Source organism: Rhinopithecus roxellana, chromosome 18 (genome assembly GCF_007565055.1).
Source record: "Rhinopithecus roxellana isolate Shanxi Qingling chromosome 18, ASM756505v1, whole genome shotgun sequence".
Taxonomy (NCBI): Eukaryota; Metazoa; Chordata; class Mammalia; order Primates; family Cercopithecidae; genus Rhinopithecus; species Rhinopithecus roxellana.
In genome coordinates this window covers 56781599-56797542 of record NC_044566.1, presented here as the reverse complement: position 1 = coordinate 56797542, position 15944 = coordinate 56781599, and the positions used below count along the sequence as shown (strand labels likewise).

Here is a 15944-nt window from a genome sequence, read left to right as displayed (position 1 = left end):
CTGGCTTTGTTTAGTTCTAAATCAGAAGGACCACAGCTGTCCCACAAATGAGGTTTAAAATAACCATGAGTTCTTTACTTTGCCCATTTCTCTAAAAGCCAGAGACCATCTCATTGAAAAACCTCTCCTGTCTATGTGAATCATCCGTTTTGAGAATATTGAAATGACCTTTGATAAAAGGAGGATGGAATTTGTTTATTTTAAGCCTTTTAATGTTGGGAGTTTCCAAATGCATGTCTATGAGGAATCTAAAAATTGGATGTGTTTGTTCTTCATCAGTTCTAGTCATTCCAGCACATGGCAAGTGCTTCTGTGGAGGCAGTGGTGGGGCTGAGGGTGATGATGGGGCACTCAGAGGGGCGGTCCACCCGCACCTCCCTCTGCACTGGGCCCTTTAACCCTGGGCTATATCCATCAACTGTGATGTGACAGTGACAGAATATTCCCAGGGTTTTGAATGATTGTTGGGGTGTGTGACATCTGTCCCTAGCAACAAAATGAAATATAGGAAATAAGCTTTCCCGCCGCTGCAGGTTTCCCAACTCAGAAAGCCTGGAATGGCGTTTTATTCGCCTTTCACTTAAAGAAGGAAACAGTGCTTTCAGGGGCTCTAAACAATATCCCCTAATAGTTAAGTTCCACAGTTTATTCAGATGATCTGGGGAAATTGTAATAAAAAAAAAAAAACATTTTAAACCTCTAAATCAGACACGAGCCTTTGAAAAACTCATTTCCTAGCAGAAAATGTATAACATGCATAAGGAATATTTTTATACATTTTTTTTCTCAATTCCCTGCAATAGGATCAGATTGCTTTTTGTTTTTTCCACGGCACATTAGGGAAAGGTCTCAAAACTATTTTATATAAATGAATTAAGTGTATAATTTCAGGGTTTTCCAGTATGCTAGTCTCTCCAAGTTAAAATTATCATTTAGAAAAATTAAAGCTGATATTACACATAAAATCTTACCAATACCTTTTTAAAGATTTAATTTTTATGGATACATAATAGTTGTACATATTGATGGGATGTGTTGATACAATGATACAATGTGTAATGATCAAATCAGGGTAACTGGGATATCCAACACCTCAAATATTTATCACTTCTTTGCATTAGGAACATTCTAAATCTTCTCTTCTAGTTATTTTGAAATGTACAATAAATTATTAGCCGTAGTCACTCTATTTTGCTACCAAACACTAGATCTTATTCCTTCTATCTAACTGTATCTATCTAATTGTATTGTTCTACCCATTAACCAACCCCTCCCCACCACCCTTGCCAGCCTCAGGTAACCACCATTCTGTTTATTTCCTCTGTGAGATCAATTTCTTCACCTCCTACATTTGAGTAAGAAGATGGGACAGTTGTCTTTCTGTGCCTGGCTAATTTCACTTAACCTCATGTCCTTCAATTCCATCCGTGTTGATGCAAATGACAGGATTTCTTTTTTATAGCAGAATAATATTCCATTATGTAAATATACCTCATTTTCTTTATCTTTTCATTATTTGTTGGACACTTAGGTTGATTCTACATCTGAACTATTGTGAATAGTGCTGCAGTCAACACAGGGGTGCAGATATCTCTTTGATATGCTGATTTCCTTTCTTTTGAGAACTCTTATCAATGCTTAAAGCTTATTTCACCAGGGAACCCAGGGCATCTTTGAAACAATTTTTTTTCTTTTTCACCTTTTTCCTGCAGTGTGAAACATAATTTAACAAATTATATAAATATGTTTCAGACAAATCCAGGACTACTGACATTGTAACTGGACACTCAACCAATAGTCAAAACACATTATAGCAACATCCATGTGTTTAGAAGAAGATAGCAAGCTAGCATGAACTGCTGTCCCGCTTCTCCCACATTCCATCTAAGAGATACCTCAAAAACAAAATTGGAGCTGAAGGGTCTGAGAAAACGCACATAAATCCCTGGGGAGACAGAAGATAGGCGGGTCTTAAGAGAAGATAGGCGGGTCTCAAGAGAAGATAGGCAGGTCTTAAGGAAGGGGCTTTTGGCCGACCAGAGTGGAAGATGTGGGGCGCCTTACTGGGTAAGGCCTTATGATTATGCACTTTCCTCATGAACTCCCTGTGGCTTCCCTCTTGCCATTGTGGGCAGAGAACTGGATCAGCAGTCCAGCTGGCCAGCACCTAGAGGTCCCATAGGTGCCAAAGAAGGGGCTGTCCAAGGGGAGGCGCATCTGCCAGCCCTGGAACGTTTAACTTCCCCCAGCCCCAGTGAGGGCCAATAGTTCAACCTAGGAGGCAGCTCTGGGAAAGAGGGGTACGAAGACCAAAGTATGGGGTGGTTCTCTGAGAGACAAGATGGGGGCTGGGGTTGGTTACCCCACCAAAGATAGGAATTCACAGAGAAAAACAGGCAAGCATGCAAGGAACACGAGTGCTAGAAAAGAAAGATCGCAAATGGAACAACCTATATGGGTGATGCAGAATAAGCTCATTTCCTTCCAATAAAAGAAGAGAAAAGTGTAGAACTTTTTACAAAAGGCATAATATTCTCTAAGTCCTTCAGTTTATGAAAGCAGTTAGCAGTGAAAATGCTTTTGGGATATAATTCAGCTGGACTTTTTAGCTAGGTTCGCACTAATAAAGCAAAGTGGGTTCAATTCCAGCCCTTAGCTGTTGGGCAAGTTGAATCACCTTGCAAAGCCTTGGGTTTCTAGGCGATAGACTAGGCATAGAAAGCGTCATAGAGCATAGAGCACTAGGCATAGAGCGTCATATTTCTACGTCACAGAACATTACCATAAATACATGAGGTAACACAGATAAATGCCTTAGCAGGCCTTGTACCTGTTTCATAATGATAATGGAAGAAAAAGAATAGCTATTACCACTCTCGTTATGTTCTAAGCATGTCACATATGTTAACTTGTCCTGTCATCTAAACAGCATGTATAGTAGGTTCGCTAGTTATGTGCATTTCACAGAAGAGGAGAGCAGAGAGGTTAAGTGGCTTATGGTCACACAGCTTAATAATAATGCCCATAATAAACATGGGTATTTATTGAACGTTGCGTTGCTGGTGTAGCTCTCTCTCCCCCTGCCATTGGTCTGTAGTGCCTCACTGCTGCTGTTTTCTTGCAGGTGACTATCCTGCACCAAGAGCCGTCCTCACAGGCCATGACCATGAGGTTGTCTGTGTCTCTGTCTGTGCAGAACTTGGGCTTGTTATCAGTGGTGCTAAAGGTCAGAAGTCATTTCTTTCATTTTCAATGTTTAGAAACTTGATGGTTTTCTCACACTAAGCATGATTGCCAATTTCTTTCTTCCAGGAAGCTTCCCATAGACAAATGGTATCCCGAAGTTATTTGTAGATGTTTACTTTTATGATTAATATTTACTAGCACTAATATAAAATATGTATAAAATTTTATATAGTATTTTATGGTCAACAGCATTCTAAGCAGAACACTGATAAATTAAATTACAGTGTATTCATATGATTCAGCCATTATAAAGGACATTTAAAAGACAAGGGGAAAGTATCCCTGATGTAGTGGGGGAGGTGAGGGAGTCAGGTCACTCATTATACACAGCCTTGGACCCCCTTCCTCTGCAAGTCCCTTTCTTAATAAGGCCAGGGGCTGTGCAGAGGTTGGTGGAAAGGAAACAAAGATTACTTGGTTCTTTGGAGGTTTTGTCTTGTTTTGTGTTTGAGGCATACTTTCGCTCTTGTCACCCAGGCTGGGGTGCAATGGTGCAATCCAGGCTCCCTGCAACTTTTGCCTCCTGGGTTCAAGTGATTCTCCTGCTTCACCCTCCCAAGTAGCTGGGATTACAGGCATGCAACACCGGCCCTGGCTAATTTTTTGTATTTTCAGTAGAGATGGGGTTTCACCATATTGGCCAGGCTGGTCTCGAACTCCTGACCTCAGGGGATCCACCCACCTCAGCCTCCCAAATTGCTGGGATCACAGGCATGAGCCACCACACCCAGCCTCTTTGGAGTTTTTGTAGAAGACATTTCATTTCAGGAAGTCAGGAAACTTACGTCCTAGTTCTGGCTCCAATAGCAATTCTCTGTAGGAAGACTCCCAGGCAGAAAGGAGCCTGATGCTTGGAGAAACTGAGAGGAGCCCTGGGTGCTGCTGGAGTATCACCGTGGTGCCACAACCTGGAGGAGTGAGAAGGCTGAAGGGATGTGAGGGGCCTGGGACACAAGCATTTGAAATTTTTTTTTTTTTTTTTTAAATGAGTCTAGTTGGAAACCATTGAAGTTTTTTAATGGAGGTGATGAGATCCATCGGTTTGGTTGTTAGAGCTCATTTCAGCTGTTCTACGGAGAATGGATAGAGTCTGAAGGCTGGCACCATGGTTTTAAAATTTTGGTATCTAAGAATAAATAACCCATAAATGGACACTTAGGATATTTTCAGCCTTTTAATTTTAAAAAGTAATAATATGTGTAATATCATTTTACCCTGTGAAGTTAAAGAAAAGGAAAATAAGTGACACATAGTATGCGCCAAGAAAGAGACGTTTCCTACAGGGGCTGCGTGATGTCCGAGGTGATTGCTGGTGTCTTCCTAGTTTTCTATAGGGCAAGTCTATTACTTTAGTCATCAGGACAAAATTGAATAATGTCACTTGCTTTGTAAAATATGTGTCCATTCAGATCAATTAAAAATAAACATGTAATTCATACACTGTTTTGTGGAGATCTTTTTGGGACAAGGGAATAGATATATAATATCAAGCTATAGTGAGCAATTTTTATGAACTGATCAGTGAATTTTTTTTTTTTTTTTTGAGGCGGAGTCTCGCTCTGTCGCCCGGACTGGAGTGCAGTGGCCAGATCTCAGCTCACTGCAAGCTCCGCCTCCCGGGTTTACGCCATTCTCCCGCCTCAGCCTCCCGAGTAGCTGGGACTACAGGCGCCCGCCACCTCGCCCGGCTAGTTTTTGTATTTTTAGTAGAGACGGGGTTTCACCGTGTTAGCCAGGATGGTCTCGATCTCTTGATCTCGTGATCTACCCGTCTCGGCCTCCCAAAGTGCTGGGATTACAGGCTTGAGCCACCGCGCCCGGCCGATCAGTGAATTTTTTACCTTATCAACACTATTTTATAAGGGCGAAGAAACCCAGAAACAATCAGAGCCAAATGTCACTCTCTATCTCCTTTCACACTCTTGCCTCACTATTCATTTACGTAACAGACAAAATATGTTTCTGTAGGTTGAAATAATAAGTTTCTCAATTTTGCTTTTACATTTTATGCAGATGACAGAAAAAGGTAAAATGTACTTGACAGTAATGTATTTATGTGGTACAACGCGTAAAATTTTGAGGCTACTTGAGAAAATGAACAGCTGTTCTGATAATTCTACTAAACTTTCAAGAAAAGTTTATAAAAGCATATTAAGAGAAAATGTCTGACACACACAGTCTTTTATTCTCACATAATCTGTGAACTATACCATTTTATTGTGAATATTACCTGACAAAGGAAAAGACCAAGTATTTACCTGATGAAGAAGGGTGCAGTGCAGGAGTGTGACATGTGACAGGTACTCTGGCTTTGCTCTGTTTAAATGTAACATCAGCGCTTGGCCTGGCCAGCCTGCCTCTTTCATTACATCTGAGTGCACACCCAGCGAGGTGTTCGGGTTGGTGGGAGCTACTATGTCGTTTGTCATCCCCAGCTGACCCTGGCATTGATGTCCCCACTTTGCAGAGGGCCCTTGCCTTGTCCACACCATCACTGGAGATTTGCTGAGAGCCCTTGAAGGACCAGAAAACTGCTTGTTCCCACGCTTGATTTCTGTCTCCAGCGAAGGCCATTGTATCATATACTATGAACGAGGGCGATTCAGCAATTTCAGCATTAATGGGAAACTTTTGGCTCAAATGGAGATCAATGATTCAACACGGGTAAATCTGCATACTTCGTGCTAAGTAGGACTGAAGCCCAGAGATTAAAGATTGATTGTTTTACATTAAATAATTCATAATAGAATTTCTGTGCTATCCAGATAAATGTCTTCTAGATTAAAAGTATATAATTTCATGTGGACTGATACTTTAAACAAACTCAAAGTTCATTTAATTGCAAGTAATTAACTCAGTGAATTAGACTTCAGAAATGATAGCTGTTGTTTGATTAAAGCTTAGACCCTTAAGAGGGTTTTTAAGCTCCTTTTATAATTGTTTCAGCGCTGCACCCTCACAACATTAAAAGTGAGTTTATTTTCAAAGATTTCTATCTTCAGAACCCTAAACAAAAATTATATATACCCATTTACCCTTCATTCACAAACAAATTATAATTGCCGGGTTGTCATTATTAAACCCTGTTTTGAAATATGCTTCTTCCATTTGTTCTAAAATTCTCTACAGTATTAATATTCAGAATTTAGCTAAACATGTTACTTAATGCTCAAGTTCTTCCTGGATTAAATTGGTAATATTCTCTTGGGAATTTAATCTTGATTTTAATAAGATCTTTTGTATACATAAGAACCTCTATGAATTCCACATTGGGAATTCTGTGGATTGAACTTGAAAAAAGTTGGACAAATAACTAACAGTGGTCAATATTGACAAGGGAACTGTGCTGAGTACTTCTCAGTAGTGAGAGTTGGCTATTTAGGAAAAACTGAGAGAGATGGTTGTTGTGTTTTTTATTTTGTTTTGTTTGGTTTTACCTTTTCTGAAGGCCATTCTCCTGAGCAGTGATGGCCAGAACCTGGTCACCGGAGGGGACAATGGGGTAGTAGAGGTCTGGCAGGCCTGTGACTTCAAGCAACTGTACATTTACCCTGGATGTGATGCCGGCATTAGAGCAATGGACTTGTCCCATGACCAGAGGTGAGCTGCATCAAGGACAAGTGTCATCACTGAGAACTGTCATTGAAGGCTCTCTTCATTCTACCAAGGGTGAATTGTGCTGTGAGTGCAATTCCAGCATGCAGATGAAAGGAAAACTGGCAAAGAAAAGGGGAAAATGAGGGGAAGAGTAAGGATTCTAGTGAGAGGGAAACAGAGGAAGAGAATAAGAAGGAAAAAAAGAAATGGATCTGATGAAGAACAGGCGCCTCCAGACATGTTTTAAGGACCCAAGACATAGAACTTACTCCCACCAAGTTCCCTGTTCTCAGATCCTTGCCTAGTCTCAGACAGGCCACCCTGGCTTATATGATGTGAGGGAAACACGTATTTTTCAGCAGAGGTGGGATTCAGTGTGAGACCTACTTCTAGCTAATGAGTTTCCAGCAAAGTGCATTGTGTGGGGTGGGCTGTAGCCAGCCTCCCTTTCAACAGCATGTGGCACTCATGCAATACCCAGAACAGTCTTTACCCCCATGTTCTTATTTACCTGTTTCTCATTTACGTTATTTCGTTTTATTGTATATATTTCTCTAAAACACTAATCCTTTAATCCAACTCTTTCTTGGAAAGACTTGATATGAACGTTAATCAATTAATGATTTTCCATTGTTCTTCAATTTGCAATAAGATTTTATTATTTCCTAAAATTTACCTTTGGGTTTCTTATAAAGTGAAAATAATATTAGAAATATAAAGTCTAAAGTTCCTAAGCCTTTAAAATAAACTGCAACCCTATAATCTGAAGATGGCATGTGATTTCTACTTTTTGCTATTTAACAGAAATAAGAAAAGCTTGTTGATTGACGTTTTTCCCAACTACTTGTAATATTCCTCATAACAGTATTGGTTTTAAAATATTTTAAATATTAAGACATATAATAAAGTTAACAAAGCATCTTCATGATATAATAAAATGGTACTGAAGTCATCAGGAAAAACACTGTAAGCTAATTTAGTCTGGGAAAGGATGTTTGGTCTGCAGCCCAGGCTGTTTCTAAAGGTTTAAGGTTATTATTGGAGTATTCCGAAGTGTGGCAGCCCATACTTACGAATAAATGGGAATGGTTTATTGTGTTATTATTTGTATATATGTGTGTTTCCTGAGTGTTTGAAATGATTTTTGTTTGTAAGTAGTTTCAGTATTTCCCTGATACTCTTACTCATTCAAGTATTCACTTGGCTGCCATCACCATAGGTTGAGTGCAATGCAAAGTAGTAAGGATCCACAGTAAGAAATTGACCCCAGAGAGCTCAGATCCTCATAATCATTGAATATGAGGGCACCAGGAACAGACTAACAGAAGAAGGAAGGGATGAACTCTTCTTGAGGGCTGGGGAGGACAGGAAAGACCTCAGAAGATGCTCATCCATTCACTAGGCATGAACAAAGAGGGTGGAGGGAAGAGCATATTCAAAGTCGCAGTAGTATTAGGGGGTCTCCAAATGGAGGAGGGGGAAGATACTAAGTTTCTATTTCTATTTTAATCTCATCCTTGGTTTTGATTATTTTGTCATTTTATAATGAATAGTGCATGCATATCAATTATAAACTGGTAAACATACATTGGGGATATTACTCAAAAGGTATTTATTGGATAAGGTGTCTAATCAAAAGTGAAACAACACTTTATGTAGACAGAAATCCTGGAACCTGAGTTCAGTCAGTGGCAGTGGGACTGGGGAGGAACATCCCCGAAAAAGAAGCCTCAGAGCTCAACAGCTGATCAGTTAGGAGGGAGAGGGAGAGGAGACAAGGTGACTTAACCAGCAAAAGACCAGCAAGGTCAGAAGGTACCAGTGACTCATGGTAGACATGTTGGATCTGAGGGTTTTGTGACACAGCCTGGCAGTGACCTCCACTTGACAATGGGAAATCAGCATCTGGGGCTTCAGAAAGAGACGTTATTGCCTTTATGTCCAGGGAGAGTGTGGACCAAGAGGGCAAGAGGTGGAGTGATTCAAGGGAACAAAGAAGAGAAAGGTCAGAGATAGATAGGAAGAAATGCCAGATATCCTCAGAGAAGCTAATAGATGCCCAAAACAAGGCAGCGGACAGGCACGTGTGTGATTGCTGAGAGAAATGGGGCAGCCAGCAGAGGCTGGAAATGTGGCCCCTTATGCTCTGCAGCAGGGCTGGCTGTCCAGGCGTCTACAGGTTAACTGTGCTCCTCTCAGCAGAACCAAGAAGAAATTTCAGTCCTACTTCCATGAATACAAAAATAAGACTTGGCAAACTTTGAGATCATGATATTGTCTAGTGTAAAATGCCAAACTCTGAGATCACAATACTGTCTAGTGTAAAATAGCAACCACAGAAATGATTTTATATCACTCTTAACTGCTGTTTCTGCTTTTCCAGGACTCTGATCACTGGCATGGCTTCTGGTAGCATTGTAGCTTTTAATATAGATTTTAATCGGTGGCATTATGAGCATCAGAACAGATACTGAAGATAAAGAAAGAACCAAAAGCCAAGTTAAAGCTGAGAGCACAAGTGCTGCATGGAAAGGCAATATCTCTGGTGGGAAAAACTCGTCTGCATCAACCTCCGTTTGTGCATTCCATCACACCCAGCAATAGCTGTACATTGTAGTCAGCAACATTTTACTTTGTGTGTTTTTTCACGACTGAACACCAGCTGCTATCAAGCAAGCTTATATCATGTAAATTATATGAATTAGGAGACGTTTTGGTAATTATTTCATATATTGTTGTTTATTGAGAAAAGGTTGTAGGATGTGTCACAAGAGACTTTTGACAATTCTGAGGAACCTTGTGTCCAGTTGTTACAAAGTTTAAGCTTTGAACCTAACCTGCATCCCATTTCCAGCCTCTTTTCAAGCTGAGAAAAAAAAAAATAAAAATAAAAAACACACGTTTGATACTTTGTACATCAGATGCATCTTATTTAAAAGGAATACTTTTGTAAAAGTAAAACCTTGTATAAAGAACAAAATGTTTCTTAATTTTATTGTGGAGTTACAACTTGCATGTTCCTTACTCCTGATGGCTTGATGGAACAGGTGCATTCACACTATGAAACAGAAAGATCTGTCCAAGGACACAGCTTGTATGAAAGGGTTGAATTTGGGCTCCATCAGTAATTTTTGACATTTTCACCAAAATATAGTTTGCACTTTTTAATCTAAATTCATCCCTTCTGAGTGAAATCTGCTCATAAAGCATTTGGATACTAAGCCATTATTTGCCATTTTGGGTACTTTATACAAAGAAAATTCAGCCCTACCCTGCATAATTTGAAGACACAGCAGAAAGGGGGCTTAGGGATGAGGTCCTGGTTTTTCTTGTATAAATAGGAGTTATGAGCGTTAGTTCCGTAGTAATAACTTCCCAGCACCTGCACATCTCTTCCAGAGTCATCCCACTGGCTTGGTGTGTATACATCAGGGGAGGATAATCTGATGCTAACTTTTTTTTTTTTCTCTTTGGTTCTTGAATAGCTTAGTTTCTTTAATAACAAGTCAGACTTTATTACAACAATAAACTGAAGTTATTCTTTTAGGTTCTCGTGAAATTCTCACCGAAAGCCACATTCTTAGCCTAAGGCACTTCATCTTTTATGATATAAAATGATGGCTATCAAATGATTTTCCATACATTGTACTGATCAAGTTATACACCCAGGGGTATATACACTTTCTTCATGTTTCTTCTTTGTATATTTGGTGACTGTATCGTCATAGATGTACATATTGTGTCGGTAGGGCTATGAGGCATGTTACAGGAATGTAATTTTCTCAGAATTTACACTCACTTGCAGTCATTTATTTAAAAAGATAAAACAAGATAATGGGTTCTTTGTATTGGCACTTTGCACCAGAAACATATCATTATTTATTGATGTGATTACTTATTTGTTATCCACCTTGTACTAGTAAGTTTTAGCACTGAATTCCTTCTTCATTGTTGTTTGTATTTATGAAATTCTGAAATTATGGGGAATCAGCATAGTGATTAAGTTATTCATCACCAGGCTGTAAAGCAATATCTTGAGTTTGTAGCTTAGAATCGGGAGGACACTGAACATCTGGAAGACAAGTCCATTTCATCTTGAGATCATGGTGAAATATTTTGGATATATAAATTCCTTAAGCTATTGTAACCATGTTTTATTGCAAAGATGTAAAATATGCCAGATGTGTGTGAGTTGGAAATCAAAAAAAGAAAAATAAAATATGCAAAGAATTCATGGATTGTTTCAGATTTCATCGGACACGTCACTAGCATGCTTTCATTGTGTTGTCACACAGGCTTCAGAAGTCATCATCATCTGAGGTAGAGCCTACAGCATCTAAAATCATGAAACCGAGTCCTAATGAGGTTCTGCAATTTGCTGAAACGTGAGCTGCTCTGCCGGGCCATCTGGCAGGGATTTGGGCAGCAGTGACCATGGGGAAGCAGCCCTCATTGTCCGTTCCACATAATCCACTTCAGGGATTGTCTTTATTTTATTTAAAAGGAACTAAGTAGTGAAGGTTATAATGGCACCTTTTTTGAGTGTTATCACATAAGGCCTTTTTCATTTGAAACCACACCTTCTAGAACTCATCAGCCACCAGGCATGGCACAGGCAGGGACTGAGGACCTGGAGAGGCTGAGCAGCTGCTGGCAAGGGCAGCCACGAGTGGGCTGGGGGGGGTTCAGTCACATAGATTGGCATGGGTGGTTGGGCCAGCATCCCAGACAGGCCCAGAGAATGACAGAACTGCAGGCCGTGCTTCCATCCGCATTCCCAGGACCCAGGGGCAGACCCAATAGTAGCCTAAGGAAGGTTTGCTGCTCTTATTCTCCATCCTATCCCCACACCAGAAATCTATCAGTCATCTGCCCGCCTGGCTCCCTCACCCAGCCCTCCTACCAGGCACTCCAGCCAACTGACTGATCACTACCTAAAGTGTCTTTTGAAACTGCCCCTGCCCTTTCCAGCACTGTCATCTGGACTGTCTGAAAACCTCCTGACCTCCGACCTGTACCCTCCCATCCATGCTCTGCCCTGCTGCGGAGGCACCCATCCAGTCATCTCCCTCCCCGCCACCCTGCGCCCCCTGGTGCCTCCCAGCACTTCGAAAAACCAACACCAATGGCTTAAAATGGTATTCTTAAACTGGTGGGTTGAAAATCACCGGGGAGCTTATTTTTAAAAGCAGGCTGTAGAGTCCCACCGCCTCCCCTCCCACCCCAGGCACTTCTTGGGCACATTTTCAACAACACTGATTTGAGAGATAAATTCTAAGCTCAGTAAAGCACAGAAGTCCTCAGGAAACACCCCCAGCAGCTAGCACCCCTGGTAAACCCACCTTTTTGCAAGTCCCTGATAACTCTCTTGCACCTGAGTCCCTAAGGTTCCTCCTGCCAGGGGGCCCCTCTCTGCTTGCGCCACTTGCCTGCTTCCTTGTTGCAGATTGACCTAAACCAATTTGGTCATGCCCAGTCTTTTTTGGCAGGTAAAGTTAGCCCCCAAAACACCACATCTTCACTATTTCATGATGAAAACAACTTTTAGAAACGGTTTCTGCTATGTGTGGGGATATCTTTTTTTTTTTTTTTTTTTTTTTTTTAATTGAGACAGAGTATCACTCTGTTCCCCAGGCTGGAGTGCAGTGGTGGAATTTGGCTCACTGCAACCTCTGCCACCTGGGTTCAAGCAACTCTCCTAGCTCAGCCTCCCAAGTAGCTGGAATTAGAGGCACACACCACCATGCCTAGCTAGTTTTATTCTTAGTAGAGATGGGGTTTTGTCATGTTGGCCAGGCGGGTCTTGAACTTCTGACCTCAAGTGATCTGCCCACCTCAGCCTCCCAAAGTGCTGTGATTACAGGCATGAGCCACTGTGCCTGGCTGGGATACTTTTAAATGAAACACATTTTAGCAAGCAGACAAGAGTGCCTGCAGTTCTTCTGTGAGTTTGGTGAAGTCTAGAGCTTGGCTTTTTTACGTGATCTCAAAACCATTTTACATTTCAAAAGGTACACTTAAAGCAGATGCACAAATATTCTAGAAGTAGCATCCCATGAGCCTTGTAATGCCATCAGCAGTCTAAATCTTCCAACCCAATCATCAAGCTATCAAGCCCTGGGCACCACCCTAAGAGTATTTGCTAAAGGCCTCAGTAGATTGTTAAACCCTGGTTATGGAGAGGTAGGAAAGTTCAAATACTTTAGCCAGCGATACTGAATTTATATGTATATTTAGCATCATTAATTCCATCAACAAAAGAACATTTCTATCATCCATTAAGCTAACTTAGATGCCAATAATTTCCCCTGCTGAAAAGCCATTTCTAGTATTTACTATCCTAACTCATAAAGCTTCCAGTTTCTTTAGGATTAGAAAGCTGGAGTATTGGAATGACACTTTTCTGAAATGTATATTTCTGATTAGGGCAACTGACTATCCCTAGGATGCGGTATAAATTAACACAACACATGTCTATATTGGATATTTTAAAGTAAATTACAACATGGTAACATTCCTACTTACACTTACAGGCTCCCTGCTCTGGGAAGTCTTCCCTGACCACTGCCTTAGCCTCCTCACCCTTAGTGGGCCTGACACAGCGCTGAGCAGTGCGTTACTGTAACTCACGTCTTTCCTCCATGTGGCTATGAGCTTCGTGGGCAACACGAAGCTTAAATCCTTAAGGCAGTGTTGGATTCAGAGTAGATTCTCAACAAATGTGATTTGCGGAATGTATAGATAAGCAGACAGATACCACATCCCTAAGCAAAATGACAAAGTTGGCTGGGATGGTGCAGAGCCCCCAAACTTCTCTCTTCTCATTGCCCCAGGGCCCACAGCTTCATGTCACCCTTTCCCAGCCTGCATGACAGTGCCTGCCAGGGAAGCTCCTGCTCCAAGTACCACCTCAGTCATGGGCCTATTCCATCAAGGTTCAGAGAATCAATTTCCAATAAGCATCAAAAGAGGGAAGATTTTAAAATTTTAATTACTGCTCTTGACCCACATTCATCCAGTGGGAAGAAAACAGAGCTGACAGATGATCTGGGGTAAGAGCTTCTGGTGTTGCAGCCCATTCAAACTGCCTAAGAACAAAATCCAGTAACTGGGCTCTTCACTCTGAGAATAACTTGTTGGCACCCTCATCAGTTAAAATAGGCACAATAGCTACATTAAGCATTGTTTCGAGTATCAAAATACATAGCAAATGCCAAGCACCTACTAAAGCACCTGGCTCCCGGCAGAATTCAGCAGATGGTCATTGCCTCCCACCGTCTGGTGATCATGGATTAGCCTCATCTGCTCAGCATCCCTTTCCCTATTTACCTGCCATGGATCTTCCTGTGGGAAACTTCTCCTCCTCTTTTCATCATGTGATTTAGTAGGACTGCCAGTTGTACCACCAGATCCCTGGAACTTCCTGGACTCAGGCCTGGCCAACCATGTTACCTTCATTTCTGGGACCTCAGTGATTGGTCAGGGTTGTATATGACCCGAGTTGTTGGGCCAATGAGAACCCTTTTGAAAATTTTTCTATTTTGAAGTCAGAAAGAAAAGTCTTTTTCTTCCAGAGTCACTAACCTATCAATAAGAAATTGGGGACTACTAGCAACCCTATTCTCCATCGCAGAGAAGACCTGTTTGCAATAGATAAGAATAAAGCCACGAGAAATGGAAAAAGAGCATGTGCACTTGTATGCCAGCCACAAGCTTCTGGGAACCTAAATTGCCCTCATATTTACAGATGTCCCAATTCTGGATGTTTGCTTTAGTCAATGACCAGTAAACACTATTCTCTCCCCCTTACATTGATAAAAGCTGTATTTAATTAATTTATGTTTTAGTACTTGAGATCAAATCAAATAATCCTTAAGTCATACAGCTCCCTGCTCCAGCTCTCCACCCTTGCTTAGAAAAATGTAACATATTCCAAATTTGTTAGGAAACTAAGCATATTCCTAGCCTATGTATGACTCCATAATCCCACATTTAGATATAGTTCCAAAAGAAATGCTTTTTCCATCCATCAACACACATGCAAAAGAATGCTCTTGTCAACTTTGTTCCTAATAATCAAATATACCTGTTGAGTTTTTAAAAAGTCCAGACACTGATATATGCTGTTAGGAATCAGACTGGTGGTTACTTCTGGCAGAGGTAGTGACTGGTAAGGGCCATGAGGGGATTTGGGGGTACTGGAATGTTATTCTAGAGTGTTGGACTCTATCTCAGAGCTAGGGGTGTTACAAAGATGGGTCCACTCTGGGAACAATCGTTGAGCTGTGTAATGATGATTTCACACTTTTCTGTGTCTATGTTACACTTTAATAAAAAGAAGTTCACTTTAAAATTTTTTTTAAAAAAGCACTGGCTCTTGTCACCACTCTAAATTTGTCTGCCCATCATCTGAATTTGGGACCACCATCACCACTCCTCCCTTTCTCCAGTGCTTTTTAGGTCTACTGCCTTGGCTGCCATGTCCCAATGGGCACTTTTCTTCTGGTGACAGCCTGGCCCCAGTGCCTCCTCCTCCAGGCAGCCTCCCCTGCACTGTCCAGTAGGTACCCTGCTGTCTGTACACAGCTTGTACACATCCCTCCTTTAGCACCTTAGTGCAACTATAAAAAAACCAGAAACTGGGTAATTTATAAACAACAGAAATGTATTTCTCATGATTCTGGAGGCTGGGAAGTCCAAGATCAAGGCTAGTAGATCTGGTGTTCAGTGAGGGCTCATTATTCATAGATGACACCTTCTATGTTCTCATGTGGTAGAAAAGACAAACTCCTTTGTGTCACTTTCACAAAGGCACTAATCCCATTCCTGAGGGCTCCACCCTCATGTGCTAATCACCTCCTAAAAGATCCCACCTCTTAAAAAATAGCCAGCTTGGAACTTGGAGTCCTGGGTCTGTGTCCCAACTCCCCTGCTCACCAGCTCTGTGGCACTGGGAAAGTCCTCTAACCTTTCTGAGGCTCAATTTCTTCAGAGGTACAATAGATACAACAGAATGTGGATTTCACATTATTTGCAAATCATAAGGTACCACGTAACTAAGGTTTCACTACTAAACAATGAAGCCCTCAGGCCTCAATTGG

General features: G+C 41.2%; 1 protein-coding gene across 4 annotated transcripts in view; it reads left to right on the top strand.

Annotated features, from left to right (window-relative positions):
• The window catches only part of NBEA (neurobeachin), a 774301-nt gene extending 763224 nt beyond the window's left edge, over positions 1–11077 (top strand). For all 4 annotated transcript variants that reach the window (XM_030922219.1, XM_030922217.1, XM_030922221.1 and 1 more), the window contains 4 exons: positions 3125–3226; positions 5714–5910; positions 6695–6846; positions 9227–11077. In XM_030922219.1, the coding sequence (XP_030778079.1) occupies positions 3125–3226; positions 5714–5910; positions 6695–6846; positions 9227–9317 (542 nt within the window). In that variant the 3' untranslated portion in view covers positions 9318–11077. The remainder of the gene's footprint in view (positions 1–3124; positions 3227–5713; positions 5911–6694; positions 6847–9226) is intronic.
• Positions 11078–15944: the final 4867 nt, after the last annotated feature.